The 26,379-nt window shown below is 41.4% G+C and overlaps 3 protein-coding genes across 5 annotated transcripts; 2 read left to right on the top strand and 1 right to left on the bottom strand.

Moving 5' to 3' along the window:
- Positions 1-303: 303 nt before the first annotated feature.
- Positions 304-11,555, top strand: kif2c (kinesin family member 2C). Of its 2 annotated transcripts, XM_061693596.1 has the most exons (22): positions 304-412; positions 501-595; positions 1,731-1,835; positions 2,543-2,591; positions 2,676-2,714; positions 3,998-4,129; positions 4,791-4,913; positions 5,275-5,378; positions 5,471-5,566; positions 5,680-5,734; positions 5,815-5,977; positions 7,620-7,710; positions 7,790-7,853; positions 7,936-8,027; positions 8,117-8,259; positions 8,705-8,918; positions 9,032-9,142; positions 10,590-10,657; positions 10,755-10,833; positions 10,948-11,028; positions 11,142-11,253; positions 11,374-11,555. In XM_061693596.1, exons 1-22 carry the CDS (start codon positions 352-354, stop codon positions 11,433-11,435), a joined length of 2,139 nt encoding a protein of 712 aa, XP_061549580.1. In that variant the 5' UTR covers positions 304-351; the 3' UTR covers positions 11,436-11,555. The 2 variants fall into 2 exon arrangements, with proteins under 2 accessions (XP_061549580.1, XP_061549581.1); XM_061693597.1 differs by lacking the exon at positions 2,676-2,714.
- A 1,398-nt stretch (positions 11,556-12,953) lies between these two features.
- On the top strand, positions 12,954-19,306 carry selenot1a (selenoprotein T, 1a). Its single transcript, XM_061693601.1, has 6 exons — positions 12,954-13,198; positions 14,777-14,887; positions 16,414-16,540; positions 16,837-16,924; positions 18,161-18,327; positions 18,398-19,306. The coding sequence occupies exons 1-5, from the start codon at positions 13,059-13,061 to the stop codon at positions 18,283-18,285; spliced, it is 591 nt and encodes a 196-aa protein (XP_061549585.1). The 5' UTR covers positions 12,954-13,058; the 3' UTR covers positions 18,286-18,327; positions 18,398-19,306.
- Positions 18,643-26,252, bottom strand: LOC133411338 (glutamate-rich protein 6). 2 transcript variants are annotated; one of them, XM_061693598.1, is made up of 13 exons: positions 26,155-26,252; positions 25,579-25,680; positions 24,423-24,530; positions 23,314-23,375; positions 23,123-23,224; positions 21,961-22,047; positions 21,672-21,868; positions 21,540-21,592; positions 21,295-21,456; positions 21,101-21,182; positions 20,838-20,999; positions 20,511-20,730; positions 18,643-19,581 (listed from the first exon to the last, which is right to left on the bottom strand). In XM_061693598.1, the coding sequence occupies exons 3-13, from the start codon at positions 24,487-24,489 to the stop codon at positions 19,324-19,326; spliced, it is 1,452 nt and encodes a 483-aa protein (XP_061549582.1). In that variant the 5' UTR covers positions 24,490-24,530; positions 25,579-25,680; positions 26,155-26,252; the 3' UTR covers positions 18,643-19,323. The 2 variants fall into 2 exon arrangements, with proteins under 2 accessions (XP_061549582.1, XP_061549583.1); XM_061693599.1 differs by having other exon boundaries at positions 24,423-24,503.
- Between the last annotated feature and the right edge of the window lie 127 nt (positions 26,253-26,379).

Genomic DNA, 26,379 nt, shown 5'->3' with positions numbered 1-26,379 from the left:
TTGTTAGGCTTATTGACGTTAACCTACAACTTTTGTTTTCTGTACTTAAGTTTACATCAAGTATTAATTCGGGAATTTGAAATGAACGATTTATTGTTATGATGACGATGATGCTATTGTTGTTTATATTTATAACCCAGAAGTGATGCAATATTCCATTCAGCCACTCGATGACGCTATAACACAACAGCGCGAGTGAGTTGCCAATGGCAGGAGAAGAAAAATACAAAAGTTGCGTCACGCTCACGACGACCAATCACATCGTTAAACACTCGGAAGTAACCAGTTCAAATCTTGGGTGGCGTTTGTGTGGAAGAAAGTTGCCTTTACAGACTCACGGAGTAATTCAAAATGGAGTCAGGATTGGCCAGAATCCTCGTTGGACTCGCTGTGCAGATAAGTCGCAGCGATGGTGAGTGAACAATGTTCTGTAAGTCATGTCGTGTTCGTCGCCTTTCGCGTGTGTGCGTGACCGGCCCGTTGTTTACGTGCATACCCAGGCCGAGTCCATCGGGCCACAGTGAAGTCTGTCGACGCCTTCAAGTCCACCGTGATGGTCGAATGGTGCGAGATCGGTTCCTATCGAGGGAAGGAGGTCAGTCAGAATATGCAAGTTTTGGAAACTGCTCAAAATCCAGTTTAACACCTGCACAGTTAGTTACTTAGAGGTAGCATAAATGCTGACATTGTACCCAAGTAGAAGTACCAGGGGTGGGCCATCAAGTACTGTAAGAAACAATAAGGGTGTCATGATTAGTTTTAATAACGATTCAATTTCTATCATGATTTGTGGTTGCTGATTCAATTAGAACGCATAATTTTATGCGAATGCATATCATGTGCGTCAACTTCCATGATTCTTGCTTAAATCTCTACCAAATTTGTAATGTAATAAATTGTGACCAATTGAAAGCACTTTTTTTGTTGTCAAACCCCCCAGTTATTATAGTGACTTGCACAATAGTTGAACAAACCAATTATCCTTGACTTCAGATTTCAAAACTACTTATCCATCAGTTTGTGTATATGTGATACTATGATGAGGCGGTGAAACTTTTCTATGGTTTCAGTGTCATAACGACCCTTTGCGGGAAACCGTACCAACAATGTGGCCCGTGACAAAAATTAGTTTAATACCCCTGGTATAGAAAGTTGATTTCAAGCCACTGAATTGTATCTAAGTAACTTGAACTAAGACTATGTATGACTGTGAACTAAATTCCTGAATATTTGACAGTGCACATGAAATTTCCTAGATTACTGTTATTTCTTGCAAGCAAATTAGGTCAAGTAAATTATGGCTCTGATAAACTAACAACAAATAATGTCAAATCCATTCACACTTTATTAGAATAAAGTGCAACTAACATCTCAGGATGGATTAGGAGTAGGTTTACCTGCTACTTCTGATGCTGCTTTTCAACATAGAAATAATACAAGTACAACTTCAATATCAAAAATATTTATAAATGTGCTAAAATACACACACATCCATATGAAGTCCACCGTGCTTAAATCCCATTCGTTACGTCCTAGTATCCATACAATCGATTGATTAGCTTTTAAGTATTTTAGATTGATATGTCGTCCAAAAAGTCATCAGAAAAATTAGTCAAGTAAAGAGCAAATGCCAGAAAAATCTACTTAAGTACAGTAATGAGTTCTATTATTTGTACTTGCCACCATTGATGTTTTAACAGTGTTTCTGCACTTCCTTATTCCTCATCCAGCTGGACTTGAACGAGTTGTGTACACTCAATCCAGAGCTGCTTGACCACATCCAATCCACCATTAATGAATGTGATGAAAAATCCCATCCTCATCCTTCAGAGAAGGTGCATTTTCTTATAGTTGCCACGAAATAATATGCAAGTGTATTCATCAGGGTTTTTCCTGGCTCAAATTGAGGTAGAGGTGGTTCATGGCTCAAGCAAATTATTTTTCTGTCAAGTATTTACATGCATTTTATAATCTTTTTTTTTTTTTTTTTTTTTTTTTTTTTTTTAGATCCTATATTACTCAAAAATACAAAATAAAAATTTAAGTCTGTTTGATATTGAATTAAATATAACAAAAGTGCATGTGTATACTACAGCAAAGTTAACCAACTTAAACTTGGCTAAAATGTGGCCTTTTTGAATGGTGTTACATTGTCTTGAGCCATTTCAATTACATCGGTAAAATGTCCTCATGCACACTTTGTAGTGTAGTGTTGTCCTTGAAAATTAAAAAGAACAAAAAAGCAGGCATGCATTTATTTTCTCCTGCTGACTGTTAAAATCAAAGGAAGTTAGGGTGATTTTTTTTAAGGTCACTTTACTAATGCCGGCTTCATATTTTCCCAAGGAATTACATTTGCGTGATTACAAAAGAAACAGTCTTTCCGCAGAACGGTCCGCGTTTTTTTCTCTGTTGTCATTTTCGTCAGCAGTTTTAAGAGCGCCTTCCAACAATTTTATGATACAACGCCACTGTGGCGTAGTCATAAAATTGCAGGTAAAATGACAATAACCCTGGTGTTCCTCAACTTTTGTTTCCTTAGAAGTACAAGGGCCGTCTGCGCTCATCCCGGATTCCTGGCCTGGCCTCCTGTACGTACATAAAAGCCACAGTATGACTTGTTCTCAATTAGTATTTTGGATCTTGTTACCTAATGCTGTGCTTCCCTCTAAAAGCCTCGTCTACTGCATCAGCGGACAAGACTGAAGAGACAGGTCGGCAAGGCAATGCATGCCCCATCCCTCCCTCTCATTTAGCAAATCACTAATTCTCTTATCACACCTGTTGGTGGAATCAAGGTGTAAGTGCATTGCAACCAACCTTGGGAGAGGGCTGACCTTATCACTTATTACGTACCGTATATGGATGTTTGTGATCTCGCTCCACCAATACTTTATTTGTAGCAAATTTAAAGGAGACATGTTATAAATTGTTCTCTCTACAATTTAAAGGGGACCAGAACAGGGGAGCAACAGAATTAACAGCAGCGGTTTTACATTCTCTTCTTTAGAGAAGTAGTCAATCGGCAAATTCTGAGAGATTGCTGCTACCATATATGGTCAAATGGAGGTATTTTTCAATGCAAATGAGGCTAAATGTGGGCAAGCGTGGCTGTTTAGGACAGGTGGGATGTATCAACACATTACTTACTGGTGTGCGTAAGACAGGTTTCTGCACTATAAACGAATTCTACGCACTCTTTGATAAATGAGGCCCCAGGTGTCTCAAACATTCTTCGGTCAAAATGAAGGATAAAAAATCGAACCACTTGACAGACTCTGGTTCAAATAGCTCTGTTTTGGAGGACAGGTTCTGCTTCATGCAAATGCAAATCATGGCTTTTGTCACCATAACAACGAGGAGGCTGAGCTTGGCAGGGCATTGCGGCAAAGCAAGCGGGTACTCGGTGTTGCCAAATTTGTCGCTACATTTATTAACTTTTCCGACTTATCAAGATAAAATATATATGTATTTAACAGAGTAGCAACAAATATGACTTTATATTGTGTTATTGAAGACTCCCTATGTCGTGCTCATTCCTCTGCGTTCAGACTGCAAATGAGTGGTGCTTGTGCAAAGCCGCCACTGATAATTTAACCATATAACCAGCCATTGCTTGACAATGGCGGATCTATGAGCCTGGGTGCCCAATCACTGACTGAGAAATTCTGTGTGGGGGTGGTTATGTAAATGACCCCATTATTTTTTGGCTTAGACATCGGCTGGACTAACTTGGTTGTTTAGTTTCACACTTAATGGATTGGCAGGTTGTCCGGAGAGCAAATTATTTGTATAAAAAAAAAAAACATTAAAAATAACAAATCCTACCTCCATAGTATGTCTCCCTAAAGTGATGACAGTGACAGAAACATTTTGGTTTTGCCACTATGAGAACATGGCAAAGACTCAAAGAGCATGAGGTTTCTCTTCTCAGATGACCTAGAAGTAGTCCGCCAGTGCTGACTGATGTTCCCCCCCCCCCCCTTCTTAATTTCAGTTGTTGGTCGGTCTCAGGTTAGACAGACGAGCCGGTTCCAGCCTCAAGCTACCATCTCTACGCCATCTTCCAATAGAAATCCCCGACCGGTATCCCCCGAGCTTGCAACTTCGTCAGACCTCACAAATTCTGGTTGGTAGAAAATTCATCCATCCATTTTGTTCCGCTTATCTGAAGTTGGGTCGCGGGGGCAGTAGCTTTAATAGGAAGCCCAGACTTCCCTCTACCCAGCCACTTCAACCAGCTCTTCAGTGGGGATCCCGAGGCGTTCCCAGGCCAGCCAGGAGACATAGTCTCTCCAGCGTGTCCTGGGTCATCCCCGGGGTCTCCTCCTGGTGGGACGTGCCCGGAACACCCCACCAGGGAGGCAGCCTAATCAGATGTCCGAGCCACCTCATCTCGCGCCTCTCAATGTGGAGGAGTAGTGGCTCTACTCTGAACCCTTCCTGGATGACTGAGCTTCTCACCCTATCTCTAAGGGAGAGCCCGGACAGCCTGCGCAGGAAACTCATTTCGGGGGTCTTGTTCATTCGATGACGACCCACAGCTCATGACCATTGATGAGGGTAGGAATGCAGATTGACTGGTAAATTGAGAGGTTTGCCTTTCGGCTTCGCTCCTTCACCACAATGGACCGATGCAAAGTCCGCATCACTGCAGACGCTGCGCCGATCTGCCTGTCGATCTCCCGTTCCATTCTTCCCTCACTCATGAACAAGACCCCAAGATACTTGACCTCTCAAATGTCCTTTACACGTTTGCTGACTTTGACATATTCTTTCGCTTTGCATAGGGATTCCTAATGAGATGACACAAAAGAGGAAGATCAAACCAACTTTATCTGTGCCCCATGCCCGATCAGCCATGAAAGAAAATGATGAACCGGAGAAGATTCCTCGATCGTCTAGAGTTAGAGGTCAGTTACCAGTTGGTCTTAAAACATTGTGATATATGCACTAAATTGCTGTTTTCCAACTTTTTATGAGGCCCAGGCACACATTTTACATAACTCACAATGTGTGAAATCTCAGTCTGTTTCGTTAAACACAAAGCTATTATTCTGTTGTGCGAATGGAAACAGATGGATTCAGTAGTTAATTGCATCTTCTGCCTCTAGTGGAAGACCATTTAATTGTTCTGCCTGTCACAATACGTCGCTGGCATAGATCGATTAACAAATACAGTGGATCCTCTGTTTAAGAATGAGGGTGTAAACATCATTGGTTCTGTGCGTCACATATTGCAAGGATTTTTTTTTTTTCTTTGCTCTAAATTAGCTTCAAGCCAAAGGAAAACCGTGGTTTCCCAGGTGCTCAACAAAGGGAGCAAAAGACTGTCTAGTGTTGTCAAACCACCCGAGGTGCAGACCAAGAAGGGCAAGGTTAGTCGTAGTCTTTTCTTTCCTCTTCCAATTTTTAAATGAAACTCGTTGCAGTACAAGTGATCTTCACCCTCCTGTGTTCACTTTCCAAGTTCAAAGAGCTGCCACGGCCCAACCAGAAATTCTACGAAATGATCCAAGACTTCCGAGAGACCTTGGAAACCATCCCGTTATCAATCAATGACGTGGTGCGTTTATACTCGAGCACCATCTGCGATGATTACAAACTGTGGTTTGCTTTTTTTTTTTTTTTTTCCTCTCCCAAATTAACTCTTATTATAGCTTTATCATATTTTTGCAGACTGAACCTCAAAGGATTTGTGTTTGTGTACGCAAACGACCCCTGAACAAGCAAGGTGTGTACATCACGCTAATGCCAAAAATGGAACCGCTATGCCTTTCGCAAGTCTTAAGACCTTTTCATCCTGTGTGTTAGAGCTGAATAGAAGGGAGATTGATGTGGTCTCAGTGCCTGGGAGAGGCGCCCTGCTAGTCCACGAGCCAAAGCAAAAAGTGGACCTGACCAAGTACTTGGAAAACCAGATCTTCCAGTTTGACTACTCATTTGATGAAAATTCCACCAATGACTTGGTCTACAGGTAATGTGTCCTTTAGCACATTAGTGGTACCTTGACTTAAGTACGAGCAACCTAAATTGTGTTTTTTGTGAGCCACTGCAAGCAGCAGCAGTTTGTGGAAAAAGTCTTAATCGAGGCTTCAAGCTGTTTATTGACACCCCCAATTGAAGTTTACTATCAAAATAAACATAAAACAAAATAATTATCCATAATGTATTTAAAACCCCATAACTATGCCACTATCTTATTGCTAACACACAATGCAAAACACCAGCATAGACGTGGTTGCGGTGTTGTAACCCTTTTGAGCAACGAATATTTGAACTCAAAACGGTGCAGCTGTACAAGTAGACAGACAATATAAAAGTAAAAAAAAATTATATTTTTTAAAATCCATTTGCAAACTTTTTTCCCCCCGATTACTACTTATTCACTGATTATTGTTGTTTATTTGGTATTGTTTGATTAAACAAAACCAAATGACAATCAAGCAATATCACATGAGAGGGAATGACGTTTGACTCACCAACCTTTTTGAAACAGAGCTGCTACTTGGGTAGTGATTAATAAGGTCTACAAGTTTGACATACACTTCTGAGGCCCCATGTTAATTACAGGTTAGTCATACTACAGCTGCAAATAGCTATGGTATTATTTTTGTAATAGATTAAACTGACATTTTTATCCATTAACTGATTATGATTCAGTTAATGGATTAGACTAACTTCTCAGAAAATGTGCAAAAATGTTGATCATTGCTTTCCAAGTTAAAAGCAGATGATTTCAAATGTCTTTTTTTGAATAAACACCAAGATAATCATCTGCTTTCATGGAGGACTTCAGAAATCAGAGAACATTTCCTGTTGAGAGGCCTAAATCAGAGGATTTGGACAATTTTACATGAAATGATTCATTCCATTATGAAAATGGGTAAGGATGTCCCGTAATCGAAGATCGGAGTCGTAAACGTGAGTTCCCCCACCCAGCTGATCGGGTGAAAAAGATCGGTTTTATTCATTTTCTGACATTTTAAATGTCGTAAAGTGACAAAATAATACAAAGATCTTGCCAAATGGAACAGTAATAGCTTTGTTTTATATTAAACATTTTGGGGTACTTTCAGTACCAGTATAATTAATATAAGTGACTGAAAGAGACACGCAGACTCAGTGCGTTTGTGTGTGCGTACGTGACACGCACAAAAACACAGTCTCTTCCATCCCTGAGTGTGCTTGACACCCCAGGTGTAGTTTACTGTAAAACTAAACGCGCAACAAAAATAATTACACACGTTGTATATTTAGATACAAGACACACACTATGTACTGTATATAAGCATGTATCGGATCGGGACAGTATATTTAAAAAAACTACTTAAAATCAAAGACACAGACTCGGGTGCAAACAAAAAATGTGATCGGGACAGCCCTAAAAATGGGTGTTGATTAATTTGATAATCAATTGGTTTTCAATTATTCGACTAATTGTTGCACCTCTAGTTTTCAGTTAAAAAAACAAAACAAAGATTTGGACATACGATGATATGCGATTGGTCACCATTGCAAAAGCAGGATGGTTTACCTTAAGAGACTTTGCAAAAGGTCTATGAGCTTGCAAGTTGTTTTTTATTCTCCTCACCTACTTTTTACTGTATGCTCTCCAGGTTTACTGCAAAGCCTTTGGTGCAGTCCATCTTTGAAGGGGGCATGGCCACATGTTTCGCATATGGGCAGACAGGAAGTGGGAAAACTCACGTGAGTGTCTTACTGAATGTGGAGTAAAGTTGGTGTGTAGTGGTCTTCTAGTGGTTTGACTTGTCTTCTGCTTATACAGACCATGGGTGGGGATTTCTCAGGAAAGCAGCAAAACTGTGCCAAGGGAATCTACGCCTTAGCAGGTGAGACTCCAGGACAGCGGCAAATCTGAAGTTCGTTTTATGCTTGTTGACTTGCCTGACATATTTCTCCCTTTTTTTTTAGCCCAAGATGTTTTCACCAGCCTCCATCACTGGAAGTACAACAACCTAGATCTGTCTACCTATGTCAGCTTTTTTGAGATCTACAATGGAAAAGTAAGCTCTCTCTCTCTCTCTCTCTGTCTGTCTGTCGCTCTCTTGTTCTCATCTCTGAGATCATGTTTCTCCTCCTTGACTGTCTGCAGGTGTACGATCTGCTGAATAAGAAGGCCATGCTTCGGGTGCTGCAGGACGAGCATCAGCAGGTGCAGGTCGTGGGCCTGGAGGAGGTCTACGTGTCCACTGCGGACGAGGTCATTAAGATGATACAGCACGGCAGTGCTTGCAGGTATGAGTTGAACCATTTAAAGGAGACACATTATGCTTTTTTCGTAATTTAAAACATTTTTTTAAAACCAGCCCTCATCCCGAGCAAAAAACTAGTAAGCTTAGTTAGCTAACTAACTAAGTTAATTATACTTAAAAAAAATACAATTTTATTTGAAGAAAATGCACTTTTGGTGTACAAGCACATGAATATTCTCCATAACAACCCAGGCTAAACTTAAAATATTTAGACAGGGCTTCAGTGTCATCTTGTCACATTTTAGGATGTGTCAGAAAGGTTACAAAACAGTGAATGAGATTTTAGGATCCACAGAAAAAAAAAAGTTGAGTGAATTCATGAATACTAAACTGCAAATATCTGCAAGGCATTACTGTACTGTATTTGTGTACTGTAAAAAACATTAAAAATGTTGATTCAATTATGATGACCACACCCCCTACCCTAGAACATCTGGTCAGACTTCGGCCAACACAAACTCCTCGCGCTCCCACGCCGTCCTCCAGATCATCCTCAGACGTAAAGACCGCGCCACCACGCTGCATGGCAAGTTCTCCCTCGTCGACCTGGCAGGCAACGAGCGCGGCACCGACGTCAGCAGCAACGACCGCTCCACCTTGGTGGAGACGGCCGAAATCAACCGCAGCCTCTTGGCCCTGAAGGTGTAACTAGGAACTAACTATAACAAGGAAGACTTGTAACGTGTCAGCTAGTTGATGCCACGGCATTTGAGGCCCAACCTCAATGTTTTCGTGTGATTCCACTCAAATTGCAGGAGTGCATCCGTTCACTCGGCATGAACAGCGATCACATTCCTTTCAGGATGAGCACTTTGACCAAGGTCCTCCGGGATTCCTTCATCGGAGAGAATTCCAGAACCTGCATGGTACGTAAAGATTCCGGATGTTACCTATGACCCCTGCTACAATATGAGTGAAAGCGTAAAATACAATAAGGACCAAGCGCTGCCCAAATAGTGCCACCTAAAAGAATGTTTATAATTGTGTATAGTAATAATTTAAACAGTAAATATACCACAAACAATGAGCCCAAAGCACTGTAATAAAGCACTTTTGAAATTCATTTTACATTACCCTTCAGGATAAATAGCTTAGGGATTCATCCATCCATCCATCCATTTATTTTCTGAGCCACTTCTCCTCACTAGGGTCGCGGGCGTGCTGGAGCCTATCCCAGCTATCATCGGGCAGGAGGCGGGGTACACCCTGAACTGATTGCCAGCCAATTGCAGGGCACATACATACAAACAACCATTCACACTCACATTCACACCTACGGGCAATTTAGAGTCTCCAAATCATGCATGTTTTTGGGATGTGGGAGGAAACCGGAGTGCCCGGAGAAAAGCCACGCAGGCACGGGGAGAACATGCAAACTCCACACAGGCAGGGCCGGGAATTGAACCCCGGTCCTCAGAACTGTGAGGCTGACGCTCTAACCAGTCGTCCACAGTGCCGCGGCTTAGGGATTCATTTTGCAAAAAATGCAATGAAAATGTGCGTTATACATGTACGGTATATGCGATAAAGACGTTCTTGTAACTTCTTACACCAGCAACCCAGGCTAAAATTACCTCCTTCCCGATATTCAAAGCTTGTCGCTCAGTCGAGATGTATCACTTCAACATCCTTCCCCCCACCAAGGTACTACTTTCCTATTAGCCAGGGCTTTGGTACAACCTTGTTCAGAAAGAGCACAGATGGCCTCAACTTCTTCAACAAAATATCTTGATAAACTTGTGAATTAATTTTTTAATTAATGAAAATGATACATACTTTTGTAACCTTTTCCAGCGTTTTATAAAAGTCAACAATTCTTAAATATACATAAATTTTGTTCAGCAAGGCATGGTACACATCAGGCAATGCATATTGACGAGACATTTCTAAACTGTTGTGTTTTCTGGTGGCCAAAGCAGTTTTCAGCCACACCTCCACTTTTGTCTCATTGATTGGACTCCAGGTGGGCTTACACCTGACTCTCATTCGCTCTTGGAGAATCCTTAGCCGAGAGGTTCACTTTTTCCTCCCTGTCATATGAATGTTAACATAAAAATATAATTGTTTGTGTGGTATTCGTTCAAGCAGACTGTTTGCTTGTGACTTAGTTGATCAGACAATGTTTTATGACCAATTTATGCAGATGTTTAAGAATTTTCAAAGGGTTCACATACATTTGTTTCCAACTATATTTCCAGAAATAAATGTTTGTGCTGGTAATTGTTTGATTGGCTTTTTTTTCTGCATAGAACAGCAATTACACAAAATGTGTTCATTCTCATGAACTGCCTATCTTGCGTTTCTCCTGATCAGATTGCAATGGTGTCGCCAGGAATGACTTCATGCGAATATACAATGAACACACTACGTTACGCTGACAGGTAAACATTTCTTGGTGCTAAATGACAAAGCTGTCTCCCTCTGATTTTATGTGCTTCATTCAATTGGATTAACTTGAAATAATTGTTTATTTCACAGAGTGAAGGAGCTGAACGGGAAGTCCAAAGCCAGCGTAGAAGCCAAAGCACAGGACCCTATGAACTGCTCTTCGGAGGAGGTCCGCACACCCAGCTTATGACTTTGTTAGAAAGACAAATGGACATACTTGGAAATTTTAATGGCTTAAACACTTGTTGTGACTTGTCGTGTGTAACCTTCTTGTGTGTTACAGGACAATGTTGTGGACACCAGCGTCTATGATGCCATTAGCCACGTGGCGGACCTGGAGGAGAAGGTCTATATAGAGCTCCAGGTAGCCTTTCTTCACTTTGCTGCATACTGTATTTTGACATTTTAAATCTAATAAATTTTGAATTGAAATGACAACAAAACTTAATGCTTTTTGTTTTTGTTTGTTTTGTTAAGAGCCTTTGTCAGCGAGGGAATGAAATTGTCAAGTCAATGGAGCAAACGTCATATAACATTGAGGCTGGACTCCCCCACCTCATGGACTTTTCACAGTCCTCCAAGTTAACAGGTTTGTGCATATCACATCAAATCAATTCAAATTCACTTATTCAAGACTGGAATGTGGGAATTGTTTTATCAAACTAAAGCCCAGTCTAACATGTCTTTGTTGCTTCAATCCCATCAACAGAATTAGTGCTGGCGTTGCAGGCTGCTGTGGCGGAGGAGGGAAAGGCCCGATTCACCCACTGAGTCACCAATCACATTGTTTTTTGATGCAATTAACTGTTTATCTTTAATGAATTAGGGTTTGTAAACTAACCCTAAAGGAAATGAATGTGAGTACTACTTAAATAAAAATGTTTAGCTTTTTGGCTGCTTCACGTTGTGTTTTTGTCTAAAACAAATTTTAACTCCGGTGGTTGTTTGAACTATCATGAGGTTATGTGTTCATGTCAGCAAAATTCCTTCAAAAAAAGATTTAAATGTATGTTTTGTATCCGAAAAGAAAATCACATACGGCTTGTCTCTTACTAGCTAGTTAACGGGCTGAGTAAGCAACCATTCGTTCATTAATTTTCCGTGCCACTCATTCTCACTAGGGTCGGGCTGCCAGCTATCTTCGGGGGAGAGGCGGGTACACCCCGAACTGGTCACCAGCCAATTGCAGGAATAAAAAACTTGACTAAAGACCTACAAAATCTAAATTATTACAATTGTTTTTCATTTAGTTAACCTCCAGTATTGGTTTGAGAGGGGGAAATACACAGATAACCCTAGTTAGCGCTTGATTATTATTTTTTTTAATGTATTTCTAGTAATCTCTGGAGGGGAAATTTATAAACAAATGAACAATTGTCAATATCTGCAGAAAAAGAGCACCACAAGTCTCATGCGTGGTCCGACAACACGCTCAGAGCAAACAACACATGAATGAATCTGTAAATATGACACGCCCCTTTGGAGCTGCGTGCCGACGATGAGGCTAAACTAGGGAGGTCGTCAGCGTATTCCATGGCTGTGGACTGATGGTTGAGAAAATTGAGCAAGTTATGATATAGTTTCGAAGTCCATGCATTGCTTTTGATGGGAACGCCAACCTCCCCAACATGGCCGCCACGTAGGCATGTCGGTTAGCCAACCCGCTATAATGTGTTCTCTCTCTCTCTCTCTCATGTGTGTGTACCCGAACGCATCACTTCTCTCGCTTTCTTATTCTCCACCAATCACGCAGCATTCTGGCATTCAGTTACGAGTAAGTTGCCTTCATAGAACCCCGGATGTAACAAAAATAAAGAACAAACATTATCAACGGGTTAATATTAACTTTACCCGTAAATGTTCCGACAACCATAAGACCGTCCTTATTAAATAAAGATTAAGATTAATTCCCTACCCTCACCTATGGTCACGAGCTGTGGGTCGTGACCATAGGTGAGGTGTTCCGTGCACGTCCCACCGGGAGGAGACCCCGGGGACGACCCAGGGCACGCTGGAGAGACTACGTTTCTCGGCTTGCCTGGGAACGACTCGGGATCCCCTCGGAAGAGCTAGACGAAGTGGCTGGGGAGATGGAAGTCTGAGCTTCCCTCCTGAGGCTACTGCCCCCGCGACCCGACCTCGGATAAGCGGAAGACAATGGATGGATGGATGGATAAAGTCCCTTCTAAAATGTACAACTTTGTTTCCCCCAACACTCTTTCATATTGAGAATTTCGACGCTAGGTGGTGCTACAGTTACGGAGCAATAGATTTAAAGTCTTGATTCGCTGGAGAAGAAGTCCAGGGACCAATCCATCCATAAGAACTCATCCGATTCCACTGTCACTCACTCTGGTTCGGTCGGGGTGGATAACGCACCACCCCGGAAAAGAAATGGCGATGAAGTGGCTTCGCTTCTCCTTCCTCACCCTAGGGGTCTTGTCGCTGTGCTTCGCGGCGTCCGGGGACAGCAGCGGCGTGAAGAAGATGAAAATGCAGTTCGCCGCGGGGCCCTTGCTCAAGTTCCAGATTTGGTAAGCGAGGCGAAATGTGGCGAGTCATCGCGAGCTAGCACGATAACGGCGACGCTATGGCTAGCTGTTCGTAAAAAGCTCGCGCGTCTAGCGTCTTTTTAAACTCTTAACCTTCGACTGACGCGAGTAAATAATTGACCAAGTAGTTCAAACTTTGTAATTCAGGGCGAGTGTTTTATCTACTTCATGTCAGTTCCTGTAGAGGCTCTTTTAAAGTGTTCCTCGGTTTACGATGTAGCGGCGACGTAAAACGAATGTTAACGTTTGTACCATTCGTAATCTTATGACTGATCTACGCTAACGCAGTTGTCAAGCGATAATTTTAGTAAATATTTGTGTGCGAAAAACACTTGTAGTCTTTAAATATAAAACAACTAAATGACAAATAGTAAGTACGGCCATTGGCGTTCTTTGCTTGAATGGCAAACCAATGAAAAACATACTGTAATGGACCTTATATTGTTTTGAAAATACCGGAATTATAAGCAAATGAGAATAGAGAGCAGTAAAGAATAATGACCAATAAGGAAGTAAATAGAATTTACGAGAAAAAAAACCTTGCATTGCACAAAAAAAAACCTCACGGAAGGTTATTGCAATAATTTTGGTTTTGATTCATTGTGTGCTAAATTTCTTTGACATAAAGGATGGCTTACTTGTTTCAAAAGTGTTGCCGTCTGCACTTTGCAAAATATTGTACGATGCCTTCGTGTGATATCTGCTCCCCAACTGTGGTTGATGCTGAGAATGCTAAAGCCAGTTAAATGTTCCTGGCACATGGTTGACTTCAAAGATGTTTTTATCACCTTGAAGTTTGAAAAGGTCCTCTCTGGTCTAGCCTCAGTGACAGGAAACGTGAAAGCAAACCTTCTCCAGTGGGCGAGCCCATTAAGGTGTTCAAATTCCCCATACAAACGCCAATGATTGAGATCGAAATGTATTGTGGATTTGCCTTCTGATTCCGCAGCTGCTTCAGAGTGTTCCTCCTCGCTTGTCGTACAGCGAGTGTGTGGGAGCCCGCTCGGCTGTCAGTATTTGCATTTAAAAATACTTATTTTCCAGATGTGTTTCTATTGTATGTAACTTTTTTTAATTTTTATTTTGAGACACCTTCCTGCCCACCCACCCATGCCGCCTTGTGCAGCCGCACATATTATTCATGCCAGAAACTGCCACTGAATATGACAGTAGCTGATCTTAATGCATGATGACATATTCTTACGCCCTTGTGCAAACTAGTTCATCATGTGCTGTTTGTAACAAGTAAAAATACTGTAAATATTTGTATGGAAAACATTTGCGCCATAGCTAAATAAATGTTGGGAAACATTGATGGAGAAAAACATGCAAATAATTACTAGTTAATGTGAAATGAGAAAAGGCTGTTCCAGCCCATATTTGCATTGTTGCTAGTTAAGATACATGGAGCACTTTGAATGCATCAACAAATGATCTCAAGAGAAGTTAGCTATGTGAGAGTTCCAGGTTAAAGTTTACCCTGGAGCGTAAAAAAAAAAGCCACAGTGGTGTCTGCAACCGGTGTAAAATATGTAAAACCGCATGTTTTTGTCCTTGCAGCATCTCCTGAGGGTACAAGCGGGTGTTTGAGGAGTACACGCAGGCCTTGTACCAGCGGTACCCGGACATCCGCATCGAGGGGGAGAACTACCTTCCCATCCCCGCCTATCGGTAAGAGATTATCTGAAGAGTCACGAGCGGGTTGTAAGCTGCTTTGTTAAAGCAGTCTGAACGACCCGGATTATTGTCTATTGAAGACATTCTCATGCAAGCTGAGTTAAAGGAGGCATATCAAGCGTGTTCTTTCCTGATTTACAATTCTCAGGTCTCAAATAAAATGTCTGACATGCTTTGGTGAAAATACCCCAATTACCCAATTTCTTGCTCAATTTAAAGAGGTCAGGAAAACTGAGTTTAGGCTGGCAGGGACTGCAGGCTGCTCCAGATGAAGTGTAGATCCCATCTGTCCTCTGCATCCAAAAACCTTAATTCAAATTCTAGATCTTAAGTTACAAACAGGAAAAGTTTATCTGATGTCAAAAATCTGGCTAAGATTTTCCAATATAAAAAAAAAAAGAATCCTGTGGCCCTTGGAGTTGAAAAGAAACAAAAGTCCAATAGGAAAAAAACTCCAAGATGGTCTGATAACAAAGACTTTATTCTCAAAGGCAGAAGAACAAATTCATGAGCATCTCCCTGGAGAGACTGAAGGCACAATGAGTGAAACATGAGGTTATATACAAAATCCTGGATGGAATGATTTTCAATTATTTCATAGAACTGACTATATTTGACTGATCCTGTCTGCACTTGCTTTTTTAATGGTGTCATAAGCATGACCTCATTGACTGGCTACGTGTGGGTCATTTTTTTTTATTTTTGAAAACTATTTGGATGCAATTCATTAAAATGTATGTTTTTCCATAATATGCCCCCTTTCAATAGCAATGTGACATGTTTTCCCAAAAGTAACAGTCTGTCAAAATGCTGAGTCTGGTTGGAACGGCCACTTCACCCAAGTAAAACGCAGCAAAAATTTAGAAAATCTGATGATGAGTTCCGGAGAAATAAGATTTTTATTTTTTTGTGTGTCAGAAATAACATTTTGTGTCAGAAATAAAATGGCCGAAATGTTTTCGCTAATTTTTTTTGTTATTCCACGTTTTTTCACCCGTGAAAATTCCACAAAGATGGCGGCCACTTGTCACGTTGCTACTGTCAATGTCTGCTTTTTAATTGTCTGCGACCCACCCAAAAACAGGGCCAGTTAGGAGTCGCCGTTTTAGCCCCTAGTAAGCAAGTCAATATGATACTATTTCCGTCGCGTGGTGTGTTAATGACACCCAAGGAGTCCCCATTAGTTGAGCTGCTAATAAACACTGGGGACCGAAAAGAATGAACTCATTTGTCAAGCCCAATCACTTCCAGGACAAGATTTTGTGTTTTTTCTGCTGTATATGCATGACACCATTTTGGAATTGGTATTCGATTGAATTTGTTCAGTGTATTTATTTCACAACTGTTGCTTGTTGGGGAAAATGCTCATTTTTAATCTTGTCAGTTATCTAGATGTATTGTGCATGTGCCCTAAATGTGTTATCAAAGCGAGTCATATGCATGGAGGAAGTCAAACGCATAATGGAATGTTCAACATGGCTGGTGTTGAAAAGCTATTTTGTTTGTTGTCCTTTTGCCAGGCACATTGCTTCCTTTCTGTCTGTCTTCAAACTACTGGTGATCGGGATGATCATTGTTGGCAAGGATCCATTTGCCCTTTTTGGCGTACAGGCCCCGGGGGTCTGGGAGTGGGGCCAGGGAAATAAGGTAAGCTTGTACGTATGTAACAGTGTTTATTGTTGTGACCGTAGCCTGCTTTTTTGGTTACTTTAGTTGGTGTAGATCCTCAAGGGTGTTGAATAAAGAACGTGTTGCGTTTCAAATACATGTCAAGCTCCATGGGATTTAATTAGCCTGTCTCCTGAGTAATGTTTGCAGTTGATCTTCTGTCAGGGCTTACATTTGTGTTAAAGGCTCAGAAGTGGCAGTTAGTGTTATGATTGGCAACCTGCTCTTAAAGGAGCCTTCCATTTAATCCAATTGTATTTCAATATTTCTTTCAGATTTACGCATGCATGATGGTGTTCTTCCTCAGCAACATGATTGAAAACCAGTTGATGTCTACAGGAGCTTTTGAAATAACATTGAACGGTAAGTACCTTTGGACTTTTCTTACCAGGTAGAAGCCCGGAAAAAAGAAAAAAATGAAACAAAGAGCATGTAGTTCTTGAAAGTAAAACGGTATGAACATTTTATATCCCGTTTATCAGGACCAAAATAATTCTGATTATTGGTCGATATTATCACAATATTTTACCAAAAGAAAAATGACCCAAAAAATCACAAAAGCATTGCAACATGCTTCATTTTGAATATTAAAAAAATGACGAGATCAGCAACCCTATGTACTTTTTGACATAAATGTATGATGTGAATTACACCCTAAATGTATTTTCATGCAAGTGAAACCCAGCAAAAGGTACTAAAAAACACTGAGATAGACTGACATATCTAAAGTGGTTGGATTATAAAATCTAATTAGAACCTTGGTCATTAATTATTGTTCTTTTAATCAAATAACAATATTTTCACTGGTTTACTGGTTTGACATAAGCATTAATTAAACATTTTTATTTTCCATCAGGCTCCACCATACACAAATGAACAGATTTGCCATCATTGGGATATCATTTCAAGTAAAATTTTGAGCTGATAATATTCAAAAGGCGCTCATGTCTCAATTCATGTTGGCTATAATCACACTTTTAAAAGACTTTTTGCCACCTCTAACACGTGTTACAGGCCTTGGCTGCTCCCGCTTGAAGTTCCAGAGTGAGCTCTGTCTGCTACTCAAGGGCTGAGGTCAGGGATAGATAGGCGCACTTTGTGGTTATTTTCCCTAGGTTGCAGGAATGAGTAAACACAAACTCCTGTGGTCTTTATAGTTTTCGTCTATGCTTAGAATGAGGCGACGGTCAAACGAGCCAAACAAATTGCGCTAATTACAGTACTGACAATAGTAAGAATTGACACTTTTACAGTTTAAAATTTTATCATGGTTTAGTCGTATACCGTTTCATCCCAATTAGATCTGTGGAGACGTGTAGGTCTGAAAGTATTAATCGGATCATCCCGGACGTAGCCGCTGGTGGACTTTCAATCGCTTGATTGAACAAACAGTAAGAAAGCAAATGCGAAAGCCGTACACACTTAGTCATAGACACGACAGTAGAATGTGAGGATGGTGACCCCAAGTGGACAAAATACCTCCACCTTTTTTTATCCAGTTAATCGATGGGAAACTCGATAGACTACTCGATTCTAAGAATATTCAATAGCTAAATCCCTAGCTACATGTGTGGCTTTTCTTTGTGTGTGTGTGTGTAGACGTGCCAGTATGGTCCAAACTGGAGTCGGGCCGCCTGCCCTCCATGCAGCAGCTGGTGCAAATCCTGGACAATGAAATGAAGATGAACGTTCACATGAACACAAGGCCGCTCCACCACTCCTAACAGCCTCCCTCACCGTGTGGCCGCAGCCAAAAGCACCTCCACGTAAGGCCGCTTCCATTCTTCAACTGGTCCGGTCTCTTTCCCGTCTCACCCGCGCTGTCCTCCCGTCCAGGTTTGAGGTGGGCCTCTCGAGGGACTGTGACGTGATGTTTATGAAGGTCTGCACTGAAGGCAGGACCACTGCTGGCGCAGACTGGATGCTCCCACATCGTCGTCAGCACGCCCCTTAGAGATGGCCCGCCTCCGACGCCCGAGTGGGCTTGTTGGCGACACTGCCAGCCAACCAACCGGTCATTTTCTTGTACGATTCACTCTCATCATGTCAAAGCAGACATAAAAATTAGGAGATTTACGTGGTTGCGTATACAGTAGTCTTTAATAAAATGCCATTTTTACCACTGAGCCAAATGTACAAGGTGGTTGGAAAGTCACTGTGCACTTATTTTTTATTAACAAACATGTTTTAATATAGAAAACATATGTACCGCCTATATTCTATATTGAAACAAGTCAAAATTTAAAGTGGATATATTCTAGCTTGTAAATGGCTTTGTCAACTTAAATACATTATCCAGACGTTAGCCGTTCCAGAAAAGAGTGCGGTCTGCTAATCCAGGGCTGAAGTCAGGGATCCCTGCACTTCAGTGCTAATTCCTCCTTTTTGCCTACGTTGGAGGAATAAGTGGACACAAACTTTGGATCCACCTTGTCTTTATAGTTTACGTGCAATGTGCACACATAGTTACGAGACTGAATAGATTATGTACCTCCTGTTGTCTATATTGAAACATGTCTTAATAATGGGTAAATGCAGTGACCTTCTGAACACCCTGTAGAATTACTAAAAGGTTATTGTCAAAGTAGCTAAGCCCTGTTAAAAAAAAAAAAAAAAAACTTGTCATGCTGTTGTCCAACTAACACTGAGAGACTACGTTTTTGCTATGATTTCTGAGTAATTTTTATATTTGCATAACTTGGAATGAGTTGATATGATGAATTAAAAACCTATTGTAACTATGAAGCAGCGGGGGTCTTCTATTAGAGACAGTCCTGAAGGCAGCCCCTGATGAAGGCTCGTTCGTGCTGGCTCATCAGGACGTTGGTGCTGATTTCCAGGAGTTTTTTGCCGAAGACGCGGATGCTTGGGGCCGGCGTGCTCTTCTGGTGCAGTGGTGTCAGAAAACTCCAGTTAAGATGCTGGATACACAGGTGGATCTTCACCCGGGCGGCCAGCACAAACAGCTCGTCCTTCAGCAGCGATGGTCCGCTTGTAGGCATCTGTCTTGTGCATTTACACTGCGGGGAAGGCACATCGCTCTTTAATGGAGCAGTCTCTATTTTTACTTAATCCATTATACTAAATTGGGAGATATTTGAAAATATGCATCAGAGAATTCATTTTCAAAAGGTTTTGAGCACTTAGAATGGGTGGAAAAGCTTTTTCCCCATGAATTTTTATAAAGTCCTCTTAAGGGCTGTACGAAGTTTATGAAAAGGTATTTGGCGGTTTTATTTTGGGCATTTCCGAGGGCTTTAACATAAGCATTTATCCAGGGGTCTGGGGTATGAAGGGAAGGGGTACATTTCCAAATATAGGAAACAATAGTTGGGTATGTTGGGGGTGTGTAAATATTTTAAGTATTTATATTTGGTACATATAAGTATGTGTATGCATGCGGAGTTTGTCCTTACATTATAGTATGCATATATTTTGTTTTGCACTTGTTGTAATTTCGCGTAGGGAACGGTAAAAGGGTAGGCTTTAAATACATCTTATAGCGGTAAAAACAAGTAGCCCCAACACCAGTTTCAACGATCGACACCAAATCCATCACTTCAGCATGACGGGATGCAGGAGAAGGTTACCCATATAGTCTGATGTTTTGAGTTGAAAATGACCCTTTTAGGAAGATTATGGCCATTTCAAGGGTTTGTACTCTGAATTAATCTCATCATATATATAATATGATATATTAGTTTGTTTTTTTAATTTGTATACTCCGGTAACTTTATTGAAGACTAAACTCTACGTGACCCTAACCAGGATAAGCGGTGTTGAAAATTGATTGGTTGAAGACTAAACTGTCCATAAGTGTGAATACTTGTTTGTCTTTGTGCACTGTGATTGACTGGTGACCAGTCCAGGATGTACTGCATCTCTTGCCCCAATGAGAATATGGATGGCTGGTTCCCAACTTTGATTTAAGAGAATACGTTGGTGTTACCTGAGCGCTGCAGCTACCCACACTACACCGTGCCTGTTGACCATTAGCCAGGAAGGAGACAAAAATTTGATCCTTCCCCAGGACCCGCACCCCAATGTTCTTATTGAGGGACAGGAAGAGAGGAGGCAGGTGAGGGGGAGGAAGCGTTTTCCAGCTCCAGCGACGGATCCTGGCGCCAGTCTCGTCCAAACACTGACCGCCAGCTCTGTTTAGACTCAACCTAAAGCAATCGGAGAATCAGTATAAATGGGATTTCCGTATTTAGATACAGCCCAGGGTTAGAGCAAAACTAATAAACGTCAATATTTCTTTTTACCATCAGTTTACCATATGTTTCCGTTGCTGTGGTAACACGTTGCCTTGCCATTAGACTGGAAGATGGCTCTGATGGCTCCGTGGGGCGTCACGTGGTTGTTGTCATACACGATGCAAACCTTTTCCTTGTCTTTGGTGATAACAAACACTAGAGCCAAGAGTTCTCCCGGATAACTGTCAGCAACGATAAGGATGACAAGCACAACTTTGATTGCCTACGCACAAAAAGGTATACTAGACTGTGATAAAGCTATTATTTTGCAGTGAGTGCATACAAGAGCTGAGAAGAGCCATCTGGGAACATGTTGAGAAAGGGTTTGCCATCCATGTAAAACTTCTGTTGAAATTCCCCATCCTGTCAATGCAGAAATTGTTACAATTTGAGAGCATAAGTAAAAATGCAAACGTGAACAGGTGCATGAGTTACGGAGCGTGCAAGTGAGGGTGAGAGTTTGTGTTTTTCTCCCCTTAAAATGACATATGCCAAACAGAGGCGGCTTGTGGTCACAAATGGACTCTCTGGCCTCCTCCGTTTTGAGTTGCACGACGTTCTCGGGCACATTCTTGAGCGTCCAACCTCCCTCTTCCGCGGAACCAGCGAGCCGGAAGCTGAGGATCTTTGTCTCCTGGGCTGTGGGCCGACAGACAATAATCTTAGGTCAATACTTCCCCTGAACAAAATGGATGATTGGTGGAATGTCTTTCTCAACCCACTGGGTTCTGCCTTTTGGGAGGCGTCGTCGTCTCTCTTCAAGTCTGCTAGCTCCCTGACAAAAGACATTCCTTATGTTAGCCTCACATTGTTAGTGTATGTTCCAGCCTATGTGTTTTTGTTCAAACTCCTACATTAGTCCACGTGAGAGGTCTGTAAAATTTTTTGTGTTTTTCTTCTCTCTGCCGCTGAGCAGCGCCTCTGCCAAGTCGGAGGGCTTGTCTTTGGGCCTCACGCTCTCCTCTTCCAGTTCGGCCTCTACCGAAGGCCTTTTCCTCACCAGGGCCATGCAAAGCATCTTGCGCTGGGCACAGCAGAAGCCCGGCACCGCCTGAGGGGGGGGACGCACAAACGGTTGGGTGTGAGCAGTGCCCGACAGAGCGCCCGATAGGAATATACGCATCGCCGTCTGCTTTGCCTAACCTCCAGCTCGTCTTCCCATCTCACATCCAGCACAGGCCGGGCGTTCCGGTGGCAGTATTCACACTTACCTGGATACTCGAATGGAGCCTGAGAACACAATGTTAACAGATACATACTACCCCTCTTTTTGTTTTTATTAACATTTCTCTTAATTGAGGTGCCCATAGGTGTGAATGTGAGTGTGAATGGTTGTTTGTTTTTATGTGATTGGCTGGCGACCAGTTCAGGGTATCTCCCGCTACTCGCCCGAAGATAGCTGGGATAGGCTCCAGCACGCCCGCGACCTTAGTGAGGATAAGCGGTACGGAAAATGAATGAATGTCTGTAATGCACTTTCATCAAAAATAAACAAGAGGAATTATATAACCATTACAAAATCAAGTCTCCAGCAAACACTGGCTGTGTTGGAAATCAATCCCGATCAACTATACACTATAGTGAGTTTACCATTTTGTAGTGCTGTTGGAATTTATTGTGAGTGATTGATTATCCTTTATATAGTACCCTCAATGTATCCCATAATGTTATCTTGAAAAGTAGTAAACATCCAATTGTCGCGAGAAAAGCAATATATCCCATGATGCATTGTACCAAGACAGAAAAATTATTTTCCATTTCAGGAGTAATGTTTTGATTTTTTGGAACAAATACAAATTCCTGAGTAGTAATGCAAAAATATCAATATAGTTATTTATACAATATCACGGAAACTCCACCAGTTGACGTTAATCTGGTACGTTGTAATTATGCAACAGCAATGATGTAATGAATGGGACACTTGAGGAGTTTCCCCAAAACTCTTATCCTCTTATTCTTATACAGAGCTAAGATTTGCCTGGGTTGTTATAGAAAGTTACAGTGAGTCATCAACACAGTTACTTGTGCAATTCCGCCAAATTTTGTTTCTAATCCCAATAATCTCTAGGCCATTTATTCTAAGTGGCATGAGTTTGAAATTACAGTATATTTAACTAGTAATTTGGAATCATAGAGTGTGGTATATTTACGGACACGTTTTCAGAAAATAGATACAAATAAATTCACACTTGATGGGTGAGCAGGCACTTCAGACACTCAACTATTCCTATACAAACCATTACAAAGTTTATTTTCCATATGTCCCCTTTACAGGCTGACTCAACAGTCCATTTCATTTGAATACCTCTAAATGGGCGGCTGTGATGGCAAGTCGAGGGTTGTCAGACTCGCGGTGGTAGCTCAGGACTCCCGCTCGAATGCAGTGGGTGGGTGTGTCACAGAAAGCCTGATGAGAGCATGTCCTCGAATTAAACACATAATAAACCAAATGATATCAATAGGCAGTCACATCTTGCCTGGTAGGTTCCTACTTACATAGTTGTTCAGGTCACGGAGGAGCTCGCAGATATCATGTTCTAACTTTGCAACTGCATTTTCTAAGAGCAAAATATGTTAATTTTAGGGTACAGTGGAATCTCCAAAGTCAAATCCAAAAGTGGTACAATTTTGGAGTTCAACCACCCTTTTTGGGGACTCGAATCATGGACTTCAAATTGTCATCATGAGTAATGTCTCACACGACATCAGCAAATGAAGAAACTCCATGTGTGTTTGCTTTTTCATTGGCGTGATGTACATTTTGGATTCCACCACAGAACGAGACGAGTGATAGCCAAGTCGTAACAACCCTGGATTTATAAATGCAACTTACTTTGGCAAAGAACAAGGGTCAGTAACTCAAATATCAATTGCATGTGTTCATTTTAGTGGCAAGTTTAGCTCGTCGTTAGCATATTTCTGAGGTTATGGGTTTAATTCACTTTACTTTCAAAGGGAGAGAATTTTTTTAAATTAGCAGTTGGCAAACAAATTGTTTGACCAGGTTTTTGAGATATAACAAAATTAGACCAAGATAAATAATTGAAATATTTTTTCCACCCTAATGTGAACTATAACCTATACAACTCAAATAAAAAAAAAAAATCTTTTCAAGTTGGAACTGAGGCCTGAGTCACGGTGGAGGGAATTATGAAAAATCTTCTGCTTCTGCTAGCAAGCAAAAAAAAAAAAAAATGTGAAAAGCCTACTAGAAGAACTTAAGTTTATTTGAGGTTAATCAGAGGCACTTTTAATGGTAGCAGGAGCCTGACTCCCATTTAACATGAGTTTGAAGGTGATTGGTTAATGCTGAACTCACCCAAATTCCCAGTTATAAAAGGGTGTCTGCACTTATGAAATCAGATTATCCAAGTTATTTTTATCTCCCCTCTCAAATATATATAGATTTTTTTTTTTTATTCACTTGACTTGTACAGGTTACATTCATGGTGGCAACTTTTTAAATGATTTCTTGGTCTCATTTTTTGTATCACAAAAACCTGGCATTAGATCAGGGGTGTGTAGACATTTTATATCCGCTGTGGATGGATTTCCCTCCTCGTTATTACAACAAATGTATGTGTGGAAGACTGGAGAAGACTCACTGGAAAAGCTGGACCTCATCTTTTTCTGTTTGTTCTTCTTCCTCGCCAGACTGCAGTCGCTTGTCATGCAAAGCTTCTATCCTGCAGACACATTTAGCACAAGAGGATCTTCCCACAGGGCAGCGCAACAGACACGTGGTTAGCATGTCTGCCACATAGTCCTAAGGTCCTGGGTTTGAATCTCTTCCTGTGATTGGAGTTTAGAGTTTCCATGTTCTCCTCGCACTTGCGTACGATTTCTCCGGTTAATTGGAGCCTTTACATTCTCCATGGGTGTCAGTGTGAGTGCGAATGGTTATTTGTCTATGTGTGCCCCGCGATTAGCTGGCGACCTCCTTTAAAAAGCAATTCAACAGTAATGGTCAGTCCCAAGACAATTTGATCATATAATCATACATAATGTGCAAAAGAAGACAAAAGTGTGCAGATATACAATGGTGTCAGTAAACTTACCCATGATCCAGGCCTGCATGCAATCATGCTTCATACTACCCTCTATTGTTGACCGTAACCATGGAGATGAACTACTTGTGGCTGTGACATGACACCATAGCAACCTCAATTTGATATGATACTATGTAGTCCAGTGGATAGGACTGTGAATTAGTAGCTAGTCCTAGTTAATTATTTGTCTTAATTGTTTTTTAAGGTAACCTGTTTCAACATCAATAGCCCCTTAAATTAACATCCATCCATCCATTTTTTGTTTTATTCTTATAGGTTCGCAGGTAAGCTGGAGCCTATCACAGCTGACAGAAAGACGGACTACACCCTGGATTGGTCACTAGTCAATCACGGGGGATTTTTAAAATCAATTTATCTGTTTTCTTATCCTCATTAGGGTCACCGGTGATTTCAGCTGACTTTGGGGTGAGAGTCAAGGTACAGCCTGGACTGGTCGGCAATCAATTGCAGGACACACATAGACAAACAACCATTTACCCTCACATTCACACCTGTGGACAATTTTGAGTCTTCGGTGAACCTGACATGCATGTTTTGGGAAAGTGGGAGGAAGGTACTCAGACAAAACCCACGTTTAAATGCAAACTCCACGCAGGAAGGCCAGAGCTGGGATTCGAACCAAGAACTTCACTTTGCTATTGGATGAATATGATTTTCAAATGATTATTATGCAAAAAATAAATTAACTAACCAAGCATGCCATGTGGTGGCTGCTCTGGAACGTTTAAGCAGCAGAAGAACTTTGGTCTGTTGTCACGGAGAGAGGCCTCGATGCACATTTTGTGGCTGGAACCTGGAAAAATGAATGACATCCCCTTTTACTCACCAAGAATAGCAAATGGCTAAAATATCGTACGGTAAACTCTAAATTTGTACTTTCAATTTGGCACCTTGAAAACGTCACCAATTCCTTTGGGGGACAGTTTCAGTTCAGATGCATCGTGCCATACACCGTTTATCCAACAGATGGCGCCAATGGGGGAATTATTTACGGAAATTAATATTCTTATTTGAATAATGCTACTTTTGGACATTTCTTTCCCCTTGCGTAAACTACAAAGGGACACTACAGTATATCTCACGTAGTTTGTTTCCATTTGTAGTCGAATAAAGTTGAAACCGTGATGAAGGACAAGCATTTTGGGAGTAGGGACTGTGGTGTAGAGCCGTACAAACAAACGCAGTCGTCGTCGAAATACAAGGCTATTGAAACGCGAGTATGATGTCAAAATTGTCCCCCAAAAAAAACCCACGTCGCAATCCTAACCTTTGGGTTGGTTCCTTCTTATTAGTGATGTTACGATATGTGTCGAGTCTTCGAGGCGTGTGTCGCGTAATGGAGGGGGCGTTTCCACAAAGCGTGTACCGAGGCTTGCTTCATTTAAGGGGCGGGCCCGGAAGTGCTGACGTCCGAAGTCTCGCTGCCCGTCTGTGCCACGTGACCGATTCGGGAATTGCGTTTCGGGGTTTGCCGTGAGGTTTGACAGCAATC

This window comes from Phycodurus eques, chromosome 13, assembly GCF_024500275.1.
Source record: "Phycodurus eques isolate BA_2022a chromosome 13, UOR_Pequ_1.1, whole genome shotgun sequence".
Taxonomy (NCBI): Eukaryota; Metazoa; Chordata; class Actinopteri; order Syngnathiformes; family Syngnathidae; genus Phycodurus; species Phycodurus eques.
The sequence above is the reverse complement of the archived record's forward strand: the minus strand, read 5'-3'. Positions and strand labels throughout refer to the sequence as shown.

What these genes read in the sequence shown, in the direction of transcription:
- kif2c (XM_061693596.1), top strand. Translation starts at nt 352, where the DNA reads ATGGAGTCAGGATTGGCCAGAATCCTCGTTGGACTCGCTGTGCAGATA. An exon ending in CGTTATCAATCAATGACGTG is followed by an intron (nt 5,567 to 5,679) that starts GTGCGTTTATAC and finishes ATATTTTTGCAG; the next exon opens with ACTGAACCTCAAAGGATTTG. An exon ending in ACGACCCCTGAACAAGCAAG is followed by an intron (nt 5,735 to 5,814) that starts GTGTGTACATCA and finishes CCTGTGTGTTAG; the next exon opens with AGCTGAATAGAAGGGAGATT.
- LOC133411338 (XM_061693598.1), bottom strand. Translation starts at nt 24,489, where the DNA reads ATGACAAGCGACTGCAGTCTGGCGAGGAAGAAGAACAAACAGAAAAAG. An exon ending in GATGAGGTCCAGCTTTTCCA is followed by an intron (nt 23,376 to 24,422) that starts GTGAGTCTTCTC and finishes TTTTGCTCTTAG; the next exon opens with AAAATGCAGTTGCAAAGTTA. An exon ending in GACCTCTCACGTGGACTAAT is followed by an intron (nt 21,593 to 21,671) that starts GTAGGAGTTTGA and finishes GTCTTTTGTCAG; the next exon opens with GGAGCTAGCAGACTTGAAGA.